The following is a 19,433-nucleotide window of genomic DNA, read 5'->3' as shown; positions in this document are numbered from 1 at the left end:
TTTTGTATATTTGTCTCCTAGGTAAACACTCCCATATGAGGTTGGTGTAAGTTTGAGGGTAGGTACCATAGTCTCATCAATGGGGTAGGTGGTTTTGTCTGGGAAGATGCAGGTGGACAGGCAGGAGACAACTTTGACCACACCAAATTCATGAGCTGTGTGCAGCACGTTATCATTGATGGCCACATTTTTTCTCTGAAAAACAAAATTGCAGTCAAAACGCACTAAACAAAGATGCATATGTCTGCATGCATACATTTACCATATTAAGTGTCTGTTTGCGTATGCAGTGTGTTACCCAGAATTCCAGTGTGTCTCTCAAGTGCCGGAAGAGGCCACCCACCATGGCTGCAAGATGGATGACATGTGTGGGACGATGTTTCTCAAATATTCCCCTCGTTTCAGACACATTTCTAAAACAAGAGACAGATATTTAACGCTGCATGACAACCTCTCAATGTGTCTGCATCAAAAACATTCCCTTTAAGACTTTGCTGAAATTTTTATATAGTTTTTGGATATATCTACACATAACCCTTATATCGGCAACCTCCAAGAGCCATTGGAAGACTTTCACTGTAGTGGAGAGTGCCCTTTATCTTCACTCCTGTCAACCTGGGTGATCCATGGACAATGACCCCCATAGACAGTGTACTGAAGAAAAGTGCTTCCCAAGCTGTGACACACTCTGAACTTCTCTCTCTTCTACTAGATTATGTTCAGGATTGTCTTTACCTTTGTTTTCCTTACTAGACACCCAGGCAGAGCATATGAAGGTTGGTGTTGCATTGTGTTCTGCACCCAACAGTCTTCTCCTCACTTGTGGTCTGATGTTCATAACTTTGGACACCAAACCAAATGGGCAATATGTAGTGGCGAAGGCTAGAATTTTCCACTCAAGCCACCCCTGCCCTATGGACCCACAGAATACAATCCCAGGAAAGATCTTCCCTCATAAAGTTTGAGGGACCAACCTTATCAGATCTCTTAAGGTTCCTGGGATGAAATAACCAGATTGCCCTGTTTTATGACCGTAATGGTTTACTATGACCGCCTCCTCACCATCCTCCTGTCTCCCTATCAACACCCCATCACCTCTTTGAAATTCATGAACAGACTTGCCAAGATTCATATAACTCCATATTCCAGGACAGACACTGATCCTATACAAAAGGAAGGAGATCTTTGAGACCAGTCTAAGGACAAGAAGACCAAGATGTTATTCAATGAAAGATCATTACTTCCTGCTTTCCTGCTGTACAGACGCTTCCCTGCTAGCTCTGCTTGTTCTATACAGTTTATTCATTTATTTGAGTTATATCTACAAGTTAGTTATTTTTACAAGTTAAAGGGATTCATTACTCATTACTTCACTTTTTTAAAATTAATCTATAAAGGATGATTTAGCATTTTTGACATTCCGACAGTCCGACACTGTGAGTGAACTGTTTTTTGCGCCTCAACCCAGTGAGTAGTTTTTGTTCACTGTTTTGTCAGCGGCTGATACTGTCCCCAGATGTGAAATACTTGCCAGAACTTCTTGGGTATCAATTTTGAATTTTGGTATCTTAATTTGGATATTTGAGCCTTGTGTGCCCGGTGCTTTTGATATTGTTTCAATTATGGCTCATGCTTCCACATCATCTATTTGCTCTATAGGGCAGTCATGGCCTGGAGGTTAGGGAACTGGTCTTGTGACTGGAGGGTCGTGGGTTCGATTCCCAGACCTGAGGCCATGACTGAGGTGCCTCTGAGGAAGGCCCTTAACCCTCAATTGCTCACTTGTATAAAAAATGAGATAAAAATGTATGTCGCTCTGGATAAGGGTGTCTGCCAAATGCCATAAAATGTAAATGTAAATGTAAATGTTCTGAGTGTATCAAATTGTCTCAGAGGGTTGCTGAACTTCAGGAAAGAATCCATACCTTACACTCTATAAGGGAGGATGAGGAATATCTGGACTCAATTCTTGCCACGCAAACTGCTGATAAAACTGTCCCAGTGACTGGCAAAGAAAGATACGTCTCTTTCTCTTGCAACAACAATAATAAGGGCTGAACTCTTGTTTGGGGGAAGGAACACAGCAGCACAGCACAGCAGTGGTGGCAAGCAGCCATCTCCAGAACAGAACATTCTTGTAGATAACAGATATGAAGCTCTCGCCTCAACTGGAGTAGCAGAAATTGAGCACCACAACATACCGCCTCCCTCTCCAGGACATCAAACACACCCCAATCAGCATCAGAGATCCAACTCCAGTCTGGTTGCTAAGCAACAGCATGCTTTAATGACCTGGTATCACACTACGATACTGGGCTCCATTCTGTACTCGACTCCCTGGCTCCACTCAAAACGAAATCTGTCTCATTTTCCCGTTCAGCCCCCTGGTTTATACCCAAACTCCGGCTCATGAAGGCCAAAGGATGGCAACTTGAGCAGCTCCAAAAGAAAACTGGACTTTCTGTTCATAAAGACATGTATAAAGATCATATGCTACATTATAAGGACTGTATTTCACAAAGTAAATCTAGTTATTACCAGAGGTGGGACCAATTCAGTGTTTTGCAAGTCTCAAGTAAGTCCAAGTCTTTATCCTCAAGTCCCGAGTCAAGTCTCAAGCAAAGACAGTCAACTCAAGTCAAGTCTCGAGTCAAGACAAGCAACCGTCAAGTCAAGTCCCAAGTCTGAAACTTGGAATTTCAAGTCCTTTCGAGTCTTTTTTTTTTTACAGGCACCAACGCTTTACGAATGCTATGTCAGGGTTGGACCCAGGCACGTGCCTCCTGCCGCCACTAGGCGGAGCCCGCGAGCTGGTACCAGGGGTAATCGAGCCCGATAGATTACACCTGTTGGGCTGCCTATTTAACGCAGGCGACTTCAGCAACGCATTGCTGAAGTTGTCTGTAGTCACGCACTCTCACAGCCTAAGCCAAGTTCTCTCTTCTTCTCAGTACGTTCTCGTTGCTCTCTTTCTCTCGTTTTCCCCCTGAGTGTTCTCAGGTTGGTTTTGTTTCTTTTTTGTCTTCTCCCTCTGTTCTTCGTCAGTTGTCCTCCAGTGTTCTGGTTGACAGTCTGACAGGTAACCTGGTAAGAAGCCGTTGGTCTTGTACCAAAGCTTCATCTTTTATTTTGTGTATTTTTCTCCTCTCCTTCTGACACGTTGAGGTTTCTCCGTGTGTTTTTCGTTTTCCTGTTTTTTCCCTTATTGGACGCGTTGTATTTCTTTCCGCGTGTTTTTCGTTTGTTTACTTACCTGTAGACGTCGAGTTCCTCCGTGTTATCCTTCTGTTGTTACCCTTGAGTTTTATTTTCGTTTTTCCCGCATCTGCGGAGGTTTCAGTTGGCTGTCTTTTGCCGTTTTATTTTTTGGTTAGCGTTTGGGTTCTCACCACGTTTAAACCAACGCGTCACCGCCGTGATCGGCGGCAACGCGTTACATGCTATGCTGATGCGTTTCTTTACTCGTTTTGTTGGTGTCTGCCAGCCAAAAGATGACAGATCATTTACATTTTATCTTCTCTTAATTACATAAATGTACTTAAACAAGAATGTTGCGTTACATCATTTTACACGAAAATAGCAAGCTTCATCGTAAGCAAGATGCTGTCATTACGAATGGTTATTCTAAACATTTGGATAAAATGTTTAAATATAGACTAATAAAAGGTTAGGGTTATTTTTTCATTGTTTTCTGTTATTGTGGGGTCATGGTGTAGGCTACTATTGTTACCTGGAGATTCAGTGGGGTCACAAATTCTGATGGCTGCCGTCAGAAATGGTGACCCCAGTTAAAAAGGCTCACCTGTACATCCCATTCATGATTTCTTTGTTGGCTGCAATGGTGAGGGGATGGTAAATATTGTTTAAGTACATTTATGTAATTAAGAGACGATAAATGTAAATATAAACATCTGTCATATTTTGGCTCGTGGACACCAACAAAACGAGTAAAGAAAGTGCATCAGCGTAGTTACGTAGCATTCGTAAAGCGTTTGTGCCTCTGAACAGAAACTGTGAAACAGCGCCCCCTGTGGTCACAAAACTCGACGGTCACAGAATCTGGTGTAACGCCGGTCTGCGTCAGAAGGACGGAAATGAAATTAATGGGGCGCACTTTATAAATATTAATATGCGTTTTAAAATTTAGATTTGGGGTAAAAAAATCAAGTCTTTGCAAGTAAACAGGTTCAAGTACAATTCAAGTCCCAAATTATTGGTGTAAAAGTCCAAGTCTAAGTCTCTGAATATTTTTTCAAGTCAAAAGTCCTAATATTAATGACTCGAGTCTGACTCGAGTCCAAGTCATGTGACTCGAGTCCCCACCTCTGGTTATTACACTGACATAATCCATTCACTGACTATAGATTAACTGAATTACTCTATAATAAAAGTAACTCGTTACCAGGGAAAGTAACTATTTGCGTTACAGTTAAAAAAAGTTTATATGCCAATTAATTAAGTTTTTTTTTTTAAAGCAGTTTTCACAGTCAGTTGAAATGAGTAGATCAGAAAATTTAACTTTTGATATTTATTGCACATCAACAGACCAGTGCAGGATAAAATCCTTTAAAATCCCAAATCTTTGAAAAAAAAAAGCAAAAGTAAACAGTTACACTATAAAAAGTGCATTTACATCTATGAAATTAAATTAAATTCTCTCAACCTGAGACAACTGGTTTGTTTACAACAGAAGTAAACTTAACAATAAAACCTCTATTCTTAATTAAGTAAATCAAATACCCAGTCTGGTAGACATTCAGGAACTTCAAGTATTTTCTTAAATAATGTTTATATCGCCTTGAAAATACTAGTTTTCTTCGGCTTGCACCTGACGCCATTTCGGCCTCTTCTCCGTTTGTGTCGTGTCACTCGCGTGCTTCGGCGTGTAAAAACACTGGCTCTGATTGGCTATCATAACGCTGCCTTAGCCAATCGCTTACGGACTTGTTAAGTTAAACAGGTGTTACACCGAGAACTGTGACCTATCGGGATCTGTTACTCCTCACTAGCCTGGGCAGCGGTCCGCTCGCATTAGTACATCAATATATAGTAACGCACCGCTTTTAATGACCAGTAACGTAAACGGCGTTGTAACGACAGGAAAAGTAACTAATTATATTATCCCATTACTGACAAAATGACAACGTTACCTAACGCCGTTATTTTTAACGGCGTTATTCGCAACACTGCTGGTTCCTATCATTACTTCCATTATCCACTCCTCTCTTTCCACTGGAACTGTTCCTGCTTCTTTAAAAACTGCAGTAAAAACTGCAGTAATAATTCTAAAAAAAAACCTGGTGCAGATCCAACTAATTTTAATAATCTATGACTTCTAATCTACCCTTCATTTCCAAAATAAAAAAAAAAATAGTAGCATCTCAACTACATACTTACTTATATATATATATATATAAAAACCTGTATGAACAGTTCCAATCTGGTTTCCGCCCTTTCCATAGCACAGAAACTGCTATGATAAAAGTCACCAATGACCTCCTTATGGCAGGTGACTCCGGTTCACTATCCATCCTTATCCTACTAGACCTAAGTGCAGCATTTGACACCATCTGTCGCACCACCCTCCTCAATAGACTTTCTTCCATTGGTATCACTCAGACTCCCCTAAGTTGGTTCAAATCATATCTTTCCTGTCACACACAGTTTTTTCAACTTAAATCATTTACATCTCAGCCATCTCCTGTTGCTTCAGGTGTGCCTCGGGGCTCCGTCTTTGGGCCCCTTCTTTTTATCATTTACCTTTTTCCCCTTGGCCATATCTTCCGTAGACACCACGTTAGTTTCCACTGTTATGCAGATGACACCCAGCTCTATTTCACCTGCAAGTCCACTCTCAACATTTTACTCACCTCCCTTACTGATTGTTTAACAGACATAAAATCCTGGTTTTCTGCTAATGTCCTAAAATTGATAAAACCGAGGTTCTCCTCATTGGCACTAAAACAACATTATCCAAAACCAACAGTCTATTAATATTGACAATTCTTCTGTTGTCCCCTCAACTCTGCTAAAGAGTTTGGGTGTCATCCTCGACACTACCCTATCATTCCAATCCCATATCAATAACATTACCCGGTCTGCCTACTTTCACCTACGAAATATCAGTCGTCTCCGCCCATCTCTTACTCCACACGCCACTGCCATTCTTGTTCATAGTCTCGTCACTTCCTGTTTAAATTATTGTAACTCTCTTCTTTTTGGTCTTCCACACAAATCTCTCAATAAGCTTCAACTGGTTCAAAACTCTGCTGCCCGTATCATCACCAGAACTCCTTATTTCCACCATATCACTCCTGTTCTGTCACAGCTTCATTGGCTCCCGGTCAAGTTTAGCATAGATTACAAAATCCTTCTTCTCACTTTTGCTACTCCCTCTCGCTCTCAGATCTTCCTCATCTATACAACTTACAATACCCTCTGCCCATATCGACACCATGGGGCTCAGAGCTTATAGTCGCTCTGCTTCGCGACTTTGGAATTCTCCTGCCATCTGATCTACTTTGGCTTTGGCTTACTTTGGCTTTTAAAAAAGATGCTGCTCAACGTCAGGTACTGTGCAAAATGTGTCTTGCTACTGTTGCTACAACGCGAGGTAACACTACAAACCTTTTTTTCAGCATTAAAAAAAACACTACAAAGCCTCGTATGATATTTGTAAGCTTAAAATGCCAACAACCAGTGCTGCACCTTCAAATATGCCAAAGTGTTTCTCTGCGCTTATACAGCTTTAGTATGCGGTGAGCAGCGAAATACCGTAAAATCACTCATATAGGCGCAATAGGATTTAAAGCACGGATGAATCGCGAAAACGCGGATAGCTTGACCGGTCCAGCAGACAGGGATCTCTGACCGAACCGTTTGAAAATGTAACTCCTTATGGATATAATTGGAAGCGGCACGCTGAAATAACTCGGGCAGTAACGGAGTTCATAGTGAAAGACATGATGTCCGTTAATATAGTGAACAAGCCCGGCTTCATGGCTTTGTTAAACACACTGGATATGCGCTACCAAATGCCCTCACACACATATTTTAGCCAAGTTGCTATACCTGCAGGGTTGCCAACTCTCACGCATTGAGCGTCTTGGACTAAAAAGTTACTAGTTCGCTCTGGCACCAACCACAGGCGGTCGATCGATCGCGATATAATAATAATACTTAAATTTTGTCCATTTTACACCGCCCCGATAACAACAAATTACTCCAGGTTCAAGTCTCACTCCAAGCGATCTTGAAAAGTTGGCAACCCTGTATCTGAGCTGTATAAAAAAATGCCGAAACAGAGTTTCCTGAAAACAGTGGAAAACTCGCGATTTTAAATCGCAATCGCAATTTATAGATAAAAAATTGCAATTAGATTATTTTCCAAAATCGTTCAGCCCTAATCTACGGAACATAAGCTCTCTCAATCAGTTCAAATCCTCACTTAAAACTTACCTGTTTAGGACAGCCTATAACACCTGATTGGTCTGCCAAATGTCAAATGTAAGTGTGAATTTGCTTCTGTTGTATTATAGATTTAACTGTTTAAAATTTTTTGTTCTTTTATTTTATTGTTGTCTGTAAGGTGTCTGTAAGGTGTCCTTGAGTGTTAGAAAGGCGCCTATGAAATAAAATGTATTATTATTATTATTATTATTATAAATAACTCTGGCCATTCGCAGACCAACCACCAGGCTGCCAACCGTGTTAGCCAGCAGCATGCTAACAAGCATGCTAAGAGACTTCCCAACCACCAGCTTGCAATCCATGCCAGTTGACGGCTAACTAATAAGCATGCTAATAGGGTTAGCCATAGGGGTGCTAACCATATTGGTCATCGGGATGCTATCCATGTTAGCTGCCGAGGCATTAACGGTGAAAGGAGACGAGGAACACCGCCACAGCCCAAAACTCTGCTGATTGGGTACTCAGTCATCAGAGATGTATGGAGCAACAGTATTAAGGCCTTTTGCTTTCCTCGTGTTACTATCTGTGAAGTGAAACCCATGATTCCACGCATATTGCATGATCATCCAGCTACAAAAACACTGATTGTTCATGTCGGCTCTAGCGATGTTTACAAACAACAGTCTAAGTTTCTGAAACAGGATTTTAACCATCTGCCCGACATTCTGGTGTTATCCCAGTCTGTGTTCATTTCTGGACCGATACGAACTGCACGTCGAGGCAGTGGTCACTTCACCAGACTGCTGGCTCTAAACAGCTGGCTCACTACAGCCTGTGCACATCGGAAGGTAAACTTCATTGACAATTTCAACATCTTTTGGAGGCGTCCTGAGCTTTTTAAACCTGATCAGCTTCACCCGAACAAGGCTGGGACTCAAATGCTTGTGGATAATCTAATGGAATGGTATGGAATCACTCACATGTGGAACTTGCACCCAACTGCCAGCAGTAATGTCAGTAATGTCAGTCACAGGAGCTCACCATCTCCTGTCAGACAATCTGTCCACAGTCTCAGAGGTAAACTCCAGGAGATTGATGAGGTTCTGCAACACTACAGTCTGCAGTCTTGTAGGAACTCACCTACTTCTCCTGCACACTCAGTGAATTCTCAGGTCTGACACACTGGAATCCATGCTCCTCGTCAGTGTTACACTCCAGGGGTGGGTTTCCTGAAATGTTTGTAGCGCTAAGTACTTTGTAACCTCGTATGAAACGTATGTTTCCCGTACGAATGTTTCGGGAAACCCACCCCAGTTCTTTTAAATAGCCGGTTTCATGGCTCTCAGAATTGAAATAAAAATGTAATCAGAAGAAAATGTAGTAGTACAAGGCATTGTAACAAACAAAATGTTATCCCAGTGAAATGCACAAGTAAGCTATGTTGATCAATCACATCAGGTATTCAAAGTCTCCTTACTAAATGTATTTATATAATAGCTAAGTTATAATAATTAAGATTATTGTCTGGTCTTTCTTTTCCTAACAGAGATTTGGCTTGACAGCAATGAAGCATGTTTAATTACTGGGGATTTTAATATTCACATGGATATATCCTCAAATTCATGAGGATGCTTAAATCTTTTGAGACACGACCTAACTCATAGACAAGGCCACACTTTAGATTTGATTTCTAAACACATTGATGTTAATAATAATGAAATTACTGCTGTTGCAATCTCTAATCATTTTGGTGTATTTTTTAATATGTCATTATCTATTAGAACACTACTAGTTATTACGAAACTAGTGCTGTTTTAGTGCTGTCGAGGGCTCTGAAACCAGACTGAAAAGTGTAATTTATTGTGTTTGTGTCACGGTGCGGCCCCTGACCCCTCCCCTTTGGGCGTGTGTTTATGACGTCTACCTCTAGACGTCTGCGTCTGTGGATCTTTGTGGGTGTGGTTGTGTCCGAGTGTGTTCATCAGTCTCACCTGTGGCTCGTCTTGTGATTACTCAGGTCTTATGTGGCTTATGTGCTCGTCTTTGTTGGAGTCTTATACGTAGGTTTATGTATGACTGTTATACGTGCGCTGTCTGCGCTTCTTTGTATTTAATAAACGTAACGTTATTGTGTTCAAGATTGGACTCGTGCCTCATCTTTCTACCGGCGCCACAGCGTTACAGAAAGATGAGCCTACCAAGACATGCCAGGCTATGCATCCCACACTAAGAAGGGGAAGAGAGCAAGTAAGCCCGGGACGGGTAGTGCCCTTGGTGGGGGGCTCTGTCACAGTGCAGCCCCTGGGTTGCTGAAGGACTCCTTTGCCGTAGAGACCGATATTGGTCAAACAGTGTGGGACGCCAAGCCATTTTTTAAAAACTTTTTTTGTATGATATGTTTGCATGGTTTTATTGAACTTTATGTATTGGTTTGTGAGAACATTATTAGCCAGTTAGCTAGCAGAGAAATAAACTAGGCTGGCCAAGTGCAGGTAATGTCACTAACACTAACAATACAGCTAAAGTTTATTTATTTTAATTACCAGTCTAGAGTTCTCTGTGTAGTCTGCTCAGCAATTCCACCTGGGGCTTGAACCCCATCTGATTGCTGCAGTTTCTGCGGGTGTCACGTTACAGCCCCTGACCCGTCCCCTTTGAGTGTTTATGTTGTCTACGTCTAGACATCTGTGTCTGTGGATCTTTGTGGGTGTGGATGTGTCTGAGTGTTCATCGGTCTCACCTGTGGCTCGTCTCGTGATCACTCGGGGCTTATGTAGTTTGTCTATTTAATGTGCGTTCGCGTGTCCCGTGCTCATCTTTGTCAGAGTCTTAAATGTGTTATTGTTGTACGTGCGCTATCTGCGCTTATTTGTGTAAAATTAAAGTACGTCAGTGTTCGCAAGAGTGGACTTGTGCCTCGTCCTTCTCGCCGCACCACACGTGACAGTGGGAAGGTCCATCTTCTTTTTCTTTATTTTTTGGGTGGTGGAAATTAGCGATGAGGTTCACAGTGTGGTTAGAGTACTGAGACGTTTTAAAAAATATGCATGCCAAGTGTTTCTTGATGTAAAAAAATGAGTTAATTAAAGTCCAGCTGACTTTCTATACTGTATCAATGTAAAATAGCAAGGTCAAACTGTAGAATTTGTTCCAAGTTCAGACAGTAAAACTCCTTTTACTCAATCTTGCTGGATTTTCTAATTAGTGCAAGCCAGGTAAAGTTAGTGGAATCAACACAATCCAGGAAGCCTGAGCGTTCTGAACCTGGAATGCCCACCTCTGGTCACTTCACCTCTTTTGTCACTTGAGTTTGTTGAGTGAGTGCAGTGGGGTGTTCCAGATAGCCCTCATGCCTGTGAGCCCTCTGTCCTTTTAGCTATGCTGCTATGCTGGATTCAGAGACTTAGACTTGACTTGGACTTTTACACCAATAACTTGGGACTTGAATTGGACTTGAATTGGAGTGACTTCCTGCTTTCCTCCTGTACAGACGCTTTTCTGTCAGCTCTGCTTGTCCTTTCATTTATTTGAGTTATATCTACAAGTTCAAGTTATTTTTACAAGTTAAAAGGATCCATTACTCGTTACTTCACTTGGTAAGCTTTTTTACATTCATCTATAAAGGATTATTTAGCATTTTTTACATTCCGACAGTCCGACACTGCGAGTGAACTGTTTTTTGCGCCTCTTCCTTGTGAGTGGTTTTTGTGCACTGTTTTATCAGCAGCTGATATTGTTTTCAGCTGTGAAATACCTGCCAGAACTTATTGGGTGTTATTTTTGCACTTTGGATTTTTAACTTGGATATTTGAGCCTTGTGCCCGGTGCTTTTGCGATTATGCCTCATGCTTCCACATCATCTATTTGCTCTGAGTGTATCAAACTGTCTCAGAGGATTGCAGAACTTCAGGAAAGAATCCATACCTTACATTCTATAAGGGAGGAGGAAGAATATCTGGACTCGATTTTTGCCACACAAACCGCTGACAAAACCGTCCCTGTGACTGGCAAAGAAAGAGACGTTTCTCTCCATTGTCGCTGGGATGTACTGGGGGCAAAGCCTAAGCTCATCTTGGCCTCAACTCCTAATCCTGTTAACAACAACAATGATAAGGGCTGGACTCTTGTTCGGGGGAAGGAACGTAGCAGAAACCAGCACAGCAGCGGTGGAAAGCAGCAATCTTCAGAACAGAACATTCTTCTCGATAACAGATATGAAGCTCTTGCCTCAACTGAAGTAGCAGAAACTGAGCAGTCTCATCACAACATACTGCCTCCCTCTCCAGGACATCAAGGACATCAAACGCACCCCAATCAGCATCAGAGATCCGACTCCAGTCTGGCTGCTAAGCTTGCAAATAACTCTGGCCATTCGCGGACCAACCACCAGGCTGCCAACTGTGTTAGCCAGCAGCATGCTAACAAGCATGCTAAGAGGGTTAGCCATCGGGATGCTAACCATGTTGGCCATCGGGGTGGTAACCATGTTGGCCATCGGGGTGGTAACCATGTTGGCCATCGGGGTGGTAACCATGCTGGCCATCGGGGTGGTAACCATGCTGGCCATCGGGGTGGTAACCATGTTGGCCATCGGGGTGGTAACCATGTTAGCCGCCGAGGCATTAACGGTGAAAGAAGACGAGGAACACCGCCACAGCCCAAAACGCTGCTAATTGGGGACTCAGTCATCAGAGATGTATGGAGCAACAGTATTAAGGCCTTTTGCTTTCCTCGTGTTACTGTCTGTGAAGTGATACCCATGATTCCACACATATTGCATGACCATCCAGCTACGGAAAGACTGATTGTACATGTCGGCTCTAGCGATGTTTACAAACAACAGTCTGAGATACTGAAACAGGATTTTAACCATCTGCTCGACATTCTGGAGTTTTCCCGGTGTGAAGTGTTCATTTCTGGACCGATACCAACTGCACGTCGAGGCAGTGGTCACTTTACCAGACTGCTGGCTCTAAACAGCTGGCTCACTACAGCCTGTGCACATCGGAAGGTAAACTTCATTGACAATTTCAACATTTTTTGGAGGCGTCCTGAGCTTTTTAAACCTGATCAGCTTCACCCTAACAGGGCTGGGACTCAAATGCTTGTGGACAATCTAATGTATGGAATCACTCACATGCGGAATCTGCACCCAACCGCCAGCAGTAACGTCAGTAATGTCAGTCAAAGGAGCCCACCATCTCCTGTCAGAGAATCTGTCCACAGTCTCAGAGGTAAACTCCAGGAGATTGAAGAGGTTCTGCAACACTACAGTCTGCTGTCTTGCAGGAACTCACCCACTTCTCCTGCACACTCAGTGAATTCTCAGGTCTGACACACTGGAACCCATGCTCCTAGTCAGTGCTACATTCCAGTTATTTTAAATAGCCGGTGGCATGGCTCTCAGAGTCGAAATAAAAATGTAATCAGAAGAAAACATAAGGGTACAATACATTGTAACAAACAAAATTTGATCCCAGTGAAATGCACAAGTGATGTAAGCGATGCTGATCAAACACATCAAGTCTTCAAAGTCTCCTTACTAAATGTCCGCTCACTCACAAACAAGTCTTTTATAATAGCTAAATTAATTGAAGATTACTGTCTGGACTTTCTTTTTCTAACAGAGACTTGGCTTGATAGCAATGGAGCAATAGTGCTAAATGAAGCTTCACCTCCCGACTTTAACTATTTTAATGTCTCCAGAGTAAATAAGAGAGGTGGTGGTGTTGCATGTTTTTACCATAAAGCATTCCGATGTAAGCAGATCTCATTAGGGGAACATCCTACGTTTGAATATATGGCAGTACAACTCAACAGTACTTATTCAGTTCTTTTGATTGTTATCTATCATCCTCCCAGACTACATGCAGATTTTCTTGAAGATTTTGAAGAAATGCTTTCAAGGATTTTAATTGATTTTGATTATGTTTTAATTGCTGGGGATTTTAATATTCACATGGATATATCCACAAATCCAATCACTTCAGAATTCATGAGGATGCTTAACTCTTTTGATCTCATACAGCATGTATCAGGCCCAACTCATAAGCATGGCCACATTTTAGATTTGGTCATTTCTAAACGTATAGAGGTTAATAATACTGAAATTACTGATGTTGCAATCTCTGACCATTTTGGTGTATTTTTCAACATGTCATTATCTACTAGAACACTCAGTGAAAAGCGCACAATAACCAAGCGTTATCTCAGTGCTGGCAGTGCCGTGGCCTTCACAGACATGATACAGTCCCTCCCTCCCCTCTCAGAAAATGGGAATGAGCTAGTTGAAACATTCACACACAGAGTTAGGAACTGTATTGATGCTGTGGCACCAAAGGTAACTAAAATAATCTCTGGTAAAATTAAGATGCCCTGGAGAAACACTCCATCTATTGTAAAATTTAGGCAAGATTGTAGGCAGGCTGAGAGACGTTGGCGAAAGTCAAAATTGCAAGTACATTTTGATATTTATAAAACAACATTGCAGAATTACAACAGTGAAGTGAAATCAGCAAGGAAAAACTATTTCTCTACCTTAATCAATTCATCCAATAATAACTCAGCTGTCTTGTTCAGAAGCATAGATCAGCTAGTAAACCCCACCTCCTGTGGCTTCCCTGAGACTGTTTCAGTTGAAAAATGTGAGGAGTTTGCTATATTTTTTAAGGACAAGATTACTAGTATAAGGCAGAACATAGCAACAAGCACTAATAGACCATCAACCCTTATATCAGTTACTCAGCCTAACTTTAATATGTCTTATTTCCAAGAAGTTGACATGGTAACACTACTTGATGTGATTTCATCACTAAAATCCTCTACTTGTGAACTGGACCCTTTACCAACAAGCTTTTTCAAGCAGGTTCTGAGCTCATTAGCAAATGAAGTTCTAACGATTGTTAATCAGTCTCTGCAATTGGGTGAATTCCCTAAAATTTTTAAAACTGCAATGGTTAAACCACTATTAAAGAACAGAAATCTTGATCCCACAATTCTTAATAATTATCGACCTATATCTAACCTTTCCTTTCTTAGCAAAATCATTGAAAAAGTAGTGTCAATCCAGTTGAATGACTATGTCAAAGTAAATCAAATAAATGACACTTTTCAATCTGGTTTCAGAGCTCTCCACAGCACTGAAACAGCCCTAGTTAAGGTAGTAAATGACTTGAGATTGAATAAGGATGCAGGCAAACTCTCAGTCCTTTTTCTGCTAGATTTAAGCGCCGCTTTTGACACCGTTGATCATGAAATACTTCTTGATCGACTACAGAGCTGGGTAGGCCTTAGTGGCTTAGTCTTAGACTGGTTTAGATCGTACCTAACTGGGCGTGATTACTATGTAGCATTAGGTACCTCTTCCTCCACACGTCAAAAAATAACTTGTGGTGTCCCCCAAGGATCAATTCTTGGGCCGTTACTATTCAACCTATATATGCTTCCATTACCACACATCATTAATAAACATGGTATTAGTTATCATCAATATGCAGATGACACTCAACTTTATATCTCGCTAGAACCTAAAGCCCTAAAATCAATTTGCTCACTGTTTGACTGCATAGATGATATACAGACATGGATGTCTGACAATTTTCTGCAGTTAAATAAACAGAAGACAGAGGTTCTTGTTCTTGGCAGTGATTCACAAAGGAATGATGTCCAGACTTATTTAAATCAAATGAATCTGAAAGCCAGACAATGTGTTAAGAACCTGGGCGTCACCTTTGATAATGAGCTCAGCTTCAAATCACACATCATGACTACATGCAAGACAGCTTACTTTCATCTTCGAAACATCGCTAAGGTCCGAGATATGCTCTCTCCTGCTGACAGTGAAAAACTTGTCCATGCATTTATCACATCAAGGCTAGATTATTGTAACGCTGTTCTATCTGCTCTTCCAAAGAGCTCTATTTCGCACCTACAGCGAGTTCAGAACGCGGCTGCAAGGGTTCTGACCCGCAGGAGAAAGAGAGATCATATTACACCTGCACTCCACTCACTGCACTGGTTACCTGTCAGCTTTAGAATAGATTTTAAGGTTCTAGTCATGGTTTTTAAATGTCTTCATGGTCTTGCCCCTCTTTACCTAAGTGAAATGATGGTTAGATATGTTCCAGTCAGGTCTCTCAGGTCTTCAAACAGTAATCTACTGGTGATTCCTAAAAGCCGATTAAAGATTGGCGAGGGTGCTTTTAGCCACTATGGCCCAAAGCTCTGGAATTCTCTTCCTGAAGAGCTCAGAGGCATTTCATCCCTGCATAGTTTTAAGAGCAGTCTCAAAACATTCCTGTTTAGATCCGCTTTTAGTTAAAACTATTAAGATAGAGTTTCTTATCTTATTTACTTTACTTTTTATTATCTTACTTACTTCACTTTTTACTTTTTATGTTATTTTAATATTTTTATCTTTAATTTCTTTTAAAATTTTCTTCTGTCTTTTTGTCTTTGTCTTATCTCCTTTTAATGTTTCTTTTATTTATACTGTAAAGCACTTTGAGTTACATGTATGTATGAAAGGTGCTATACAAATAAAGATTATTATTATTATTATTATTATTATTATTAAATATATAGCAGTGGCGGATGCTGGTCTTTCAAGGAGGGGAAGCTCAATTTCGGCTTGAGTGATAGAAGTCAGTCTCCAAACACAAGCAGCTACAACAAAAACCACCAGAAATAGAAGCTTGATTTGTCGCTAGTCATTTTTAACGAAGAAAATTCCGCTAAGGGGATTAGGAAAATCTCCGGTTCAACTCAGAACAGAATGAAAAAAAAGTATTAAATTAAACACTCCCGCGGAGGTTTACGCCAAAAGATCGTTGATTCGCTCATTTCGCTGTCAATCAAAAAGGGATTCAGCCTCAGACAGATCATCCAATCATTATGCAGAAGCTGAGCGTCCGGGCCAGCCGAGGCCAGCCCACTGCCCCATAGACCCCCAGAGACGCTGAGCGTCCGATGGGCGGGACAAAGCCCAGCATTTATCCAATGACTCGTCTTGTTTCGCTGCACTCTTTGCTTCGCTATTGAACTCTGTAGACACTCAGCGTGCTGCGTCGTTACCAGCAATAAGAAATTGATTCTGAACAAAAGTTTAGCGCGTTGTAGCGCATATTTAGTCAATGACATGTACACACAACAGAATGTTTGATCACTTATTTTTTGACATTTTAGGGGAAGCTGAGCTTCCCTTGCAGTCTTAGAGCAATCGCCACTGATACATAGTCCATCCTTGTACACAATCTTCCACTAATTTCCACTCCTCTGTACCTGAACATGTTTAGTCTATTTTCTTCATGCAGATCTACGCCTACTCCTGATGTGTTGCTCAACCTGTGTATTGCTAAGTCTCAACCTGTGTCAGCTCATATGGCTCCTCCCAAAATGATGCCCACTGCTGTGCCCCAAACTGCTACTCTGCTACTGCTAGCACATACCAGTTCTTCCTTTTTTTATCCTTTTGCTGCCATGTCAGCATTGACGTGTTTTTGCCTGTTGTTTGTATTCGTTTGTATAGAAAACTAGGATAGACATTCTTTGATTTTTTTTGCTTAATGTTTACATTGCTGATATTGTGGTATCTGTTGCTGACCAGAGGATGATGTATCCACATGAGTCTTGGTTTCTCTCAAGGTTTCTTCATTGTGCAAGTTTTTCCTTGCCACTATCACCTTTAGCTTGTTCACTGGGGGGCTGGGACTTGGACATGTGTAACGCTGTTTTGTGACAATGGCTGTGGTAAAAAGAGCTAGAACAATATATTTGACTTGGCTTGAAACATCTCATATTTGTTTCTGCAGTGTATTTTCACCCCCATCTCCTCCCTGTTCTCCATAGCTCTTACTACACTTGTTCATCATCAGGTGAAGACCACCACTCTAGCCCATGTAGCCTGAGTCATTTTTCGTTCTACAAATTTGCTTTAACACCTGAAACCATAATTGAATGAATTAAATATAGAGAGTTAATAAACCTCAGAGAATGAGACTCACGTTAGGTCAGCATCTTTGGAGGACAGAAAGATCCACTCCTCTCCTTCTCTAGCACCCCCTTCCTCCTTCACAACTCGCTGGATGGCCTTCCCCACCAGACCGCTGCCTCCTGTCACCAATACACGCACTGGCTCCATGTTCTCCTCCATCTGCCGGACAAAGGAAGACAAGCAGCTGCTTGTGACTGCATCAGTGCAAAGTAAAAAGGGAACCGGACAAGGGAAAAGGCTTAACTGTCATTATATGATACATGTAAATACACATGCATCTAAAACGTCAGGTACAGAGCTAACTATTCCAAGATAAAAGGAAAACTAAAAGGCAATAAATAAAATGAACAAGACTTGCTCAGACTGCCTGTATATCTTATTAAAATACCTGCAAAAAAGCTGACATCATAGAAGAAAGCTACAGTCCTTGGGCTGCACCAGTTGTCTTGGTTCGCAAGAAAGATGGCACCTGGAGATTTTGCCCAGACTACAGGAAGCTTAATGCAGTGACCATTAAAGACTCTCATCCGTTACCAAGGGTTGATGATGCACTCGATGCTTTATCAGGCTCTGCGTGGTTCTCAACCATGGATCTTCAGCATGGTTACTGGCAAGTTGAAGTTGAGCAAGATCGAGAAAAAATCGCATTCACAACTGGTTCTGGGCTATACCATTTCAAGGTTTTACCTATGGGTCTTACTAATGCCCCAGCAACATTCCAGCGTTTAATGGAAATGGTGCTTCGTGGTCTCCCCTGGAAAACCTGCTTAGTGTATTTAGATGATGTTCTGATCTATAGCCGTTCTTTCAGTGACCATCTTTTGCACTTGGAAGAGGTTCTTTCCCGATTTCAAGCTACTGGCCTCAAGCTAAACCCAGCAAAGTGCTGCCTAGCCAAAGGCCATGTCATATTTCTAGATCATGTTGTGTCAAAAGATGGCATACAGCCAGACCCACGAAATGTACAATCTGTGGCTGACTGGCCCACACCACACACTCCTACAGAAGTCAGAGCATTTTTGGGGCTTTGCTCCTACTATCGCAAATTTATCAGAAATTTTGCACACAATGCTGCTCCGCTCCATGCACTCACTGAAAAGAATGTTCCATTTCAGTGGACGTCTCTGTGTCAAGATTCGTTCACTTACCTGAAACATGCCCTGTCTAATCCTCCAGTGGTTGCTTTTCAGGATTTCTGATTTCCTTTCAGTCTTTACACTGATACACAAACACAGTAATGCGGATGCTTTATCACGCCGCCCATATGCCCGATGAGTTTATCATCACCAGCAACCAATCAACCAGGCCAAAAGCCACAGTAAATGTGTCTGACCCTACTCCTAATCCCAGTTCTGGCACTACACAACATCTCAAGCCAGTTAACAGTACTAGCAATCTGAATCCTCCACAGCTGTTCAGTCATGCCTCACAATGTTCCTCTGAGGTCACCTCATCTACTTTTGTACTTCAGTTTACAGAAGATGACTTGAAAGAGAAACAGCAACAGGACCCTTTCCTGTCAGAGGTCATGAGATGGAAAGCTGGAGGTCAGAGGCCACCGTATTGGCGCATGAAAAAATGCACACCTGCGGAGAGAGTATATTGGCAAAAGTATCACAGACTAACTTTTAACAATGGCATTCTCTGTCGTGTACAACCCATCCTCCAAATCAGTGTTGCATCAGATAATTGTGCCTTATGTTCTGCAGGAAAGTGTTCTTAAGCTTTTTCATGGAAACCTACTAGCCGGTCATCTTTCGGCAGAAAAAGTTTTGAAACGTGCGCAACAGATTTGCTACTGGCCTTTCATGTCACGCGACATTCGTGATTGGTGCAAGAAGTGTGCTCCATGCGACGCTAGACGCAGTCCTACACCTCATATGAGGGCACCTATGAAAACAATTGTTGCAAATTCACCATTCCAATAGGTCGCTGCTGACATCCTTGAACTTCCCACCTCAAGCCGTGGCAACAGATATGTGCTTGTTGTCCAAGATTATTTCTCTAAATATGTCAATCTCTATGCAATTCC

General features: G+C 41.7%; 1 protein-coding gene across 1 annotated transcript in view; it reads right to left on the bottom strand.

The window, feature by feature from the left end:
- The window catches only part of LOC143528458 (GDP-L-fucose synthase-like), a 37,436-nt gene extending 18,878 nt beyond the window's left edge, over positions 1-18,558 (bottom strand). Inside the window, exons 1-4 of the mRNA XM_077024158.1 lie at positions 18,550-18,558; positions 17,412-17,560; positions 299-413; positions 67-195 (exon numbers count right to left, since the gene is read on the bottom strand). Of these exons, the coding sequence (XP_076880273.1) occupies positions 67-195; positions 299-413; positions 17,412-17,560; positions 18,550-18,558 (402 nt within the window). The remainder of the gene's footprint in view (positions 1-66; positions 196-298; positions 414-17,411; positions 17,561-18,549) is intronic.
- Between the last annotated feature and the right edge of the window lie 875 nt (positions 18,559-19,433).

Source organism: Brachyhypopomus gauderio, chromosome 12, assembly GCF_052324685.1.
Source record: "Brachyhypopomus gauderio isolate BG-103 chromosome 12, BGAUD_0.2, whole genome shotgun sequence".
NCBI lineage: Eukaryota > Metazoa > Chordata > Actinopteri > Gymnotiformes > Hypopomidae > Brachyhypopomus > Brachyhypopomus gauderio.
The sequence above is the reverse complement of the archived record's forward strand: the minus strand, read 5'-3'. Positions and strand labels throughout refer to the sequence as shown.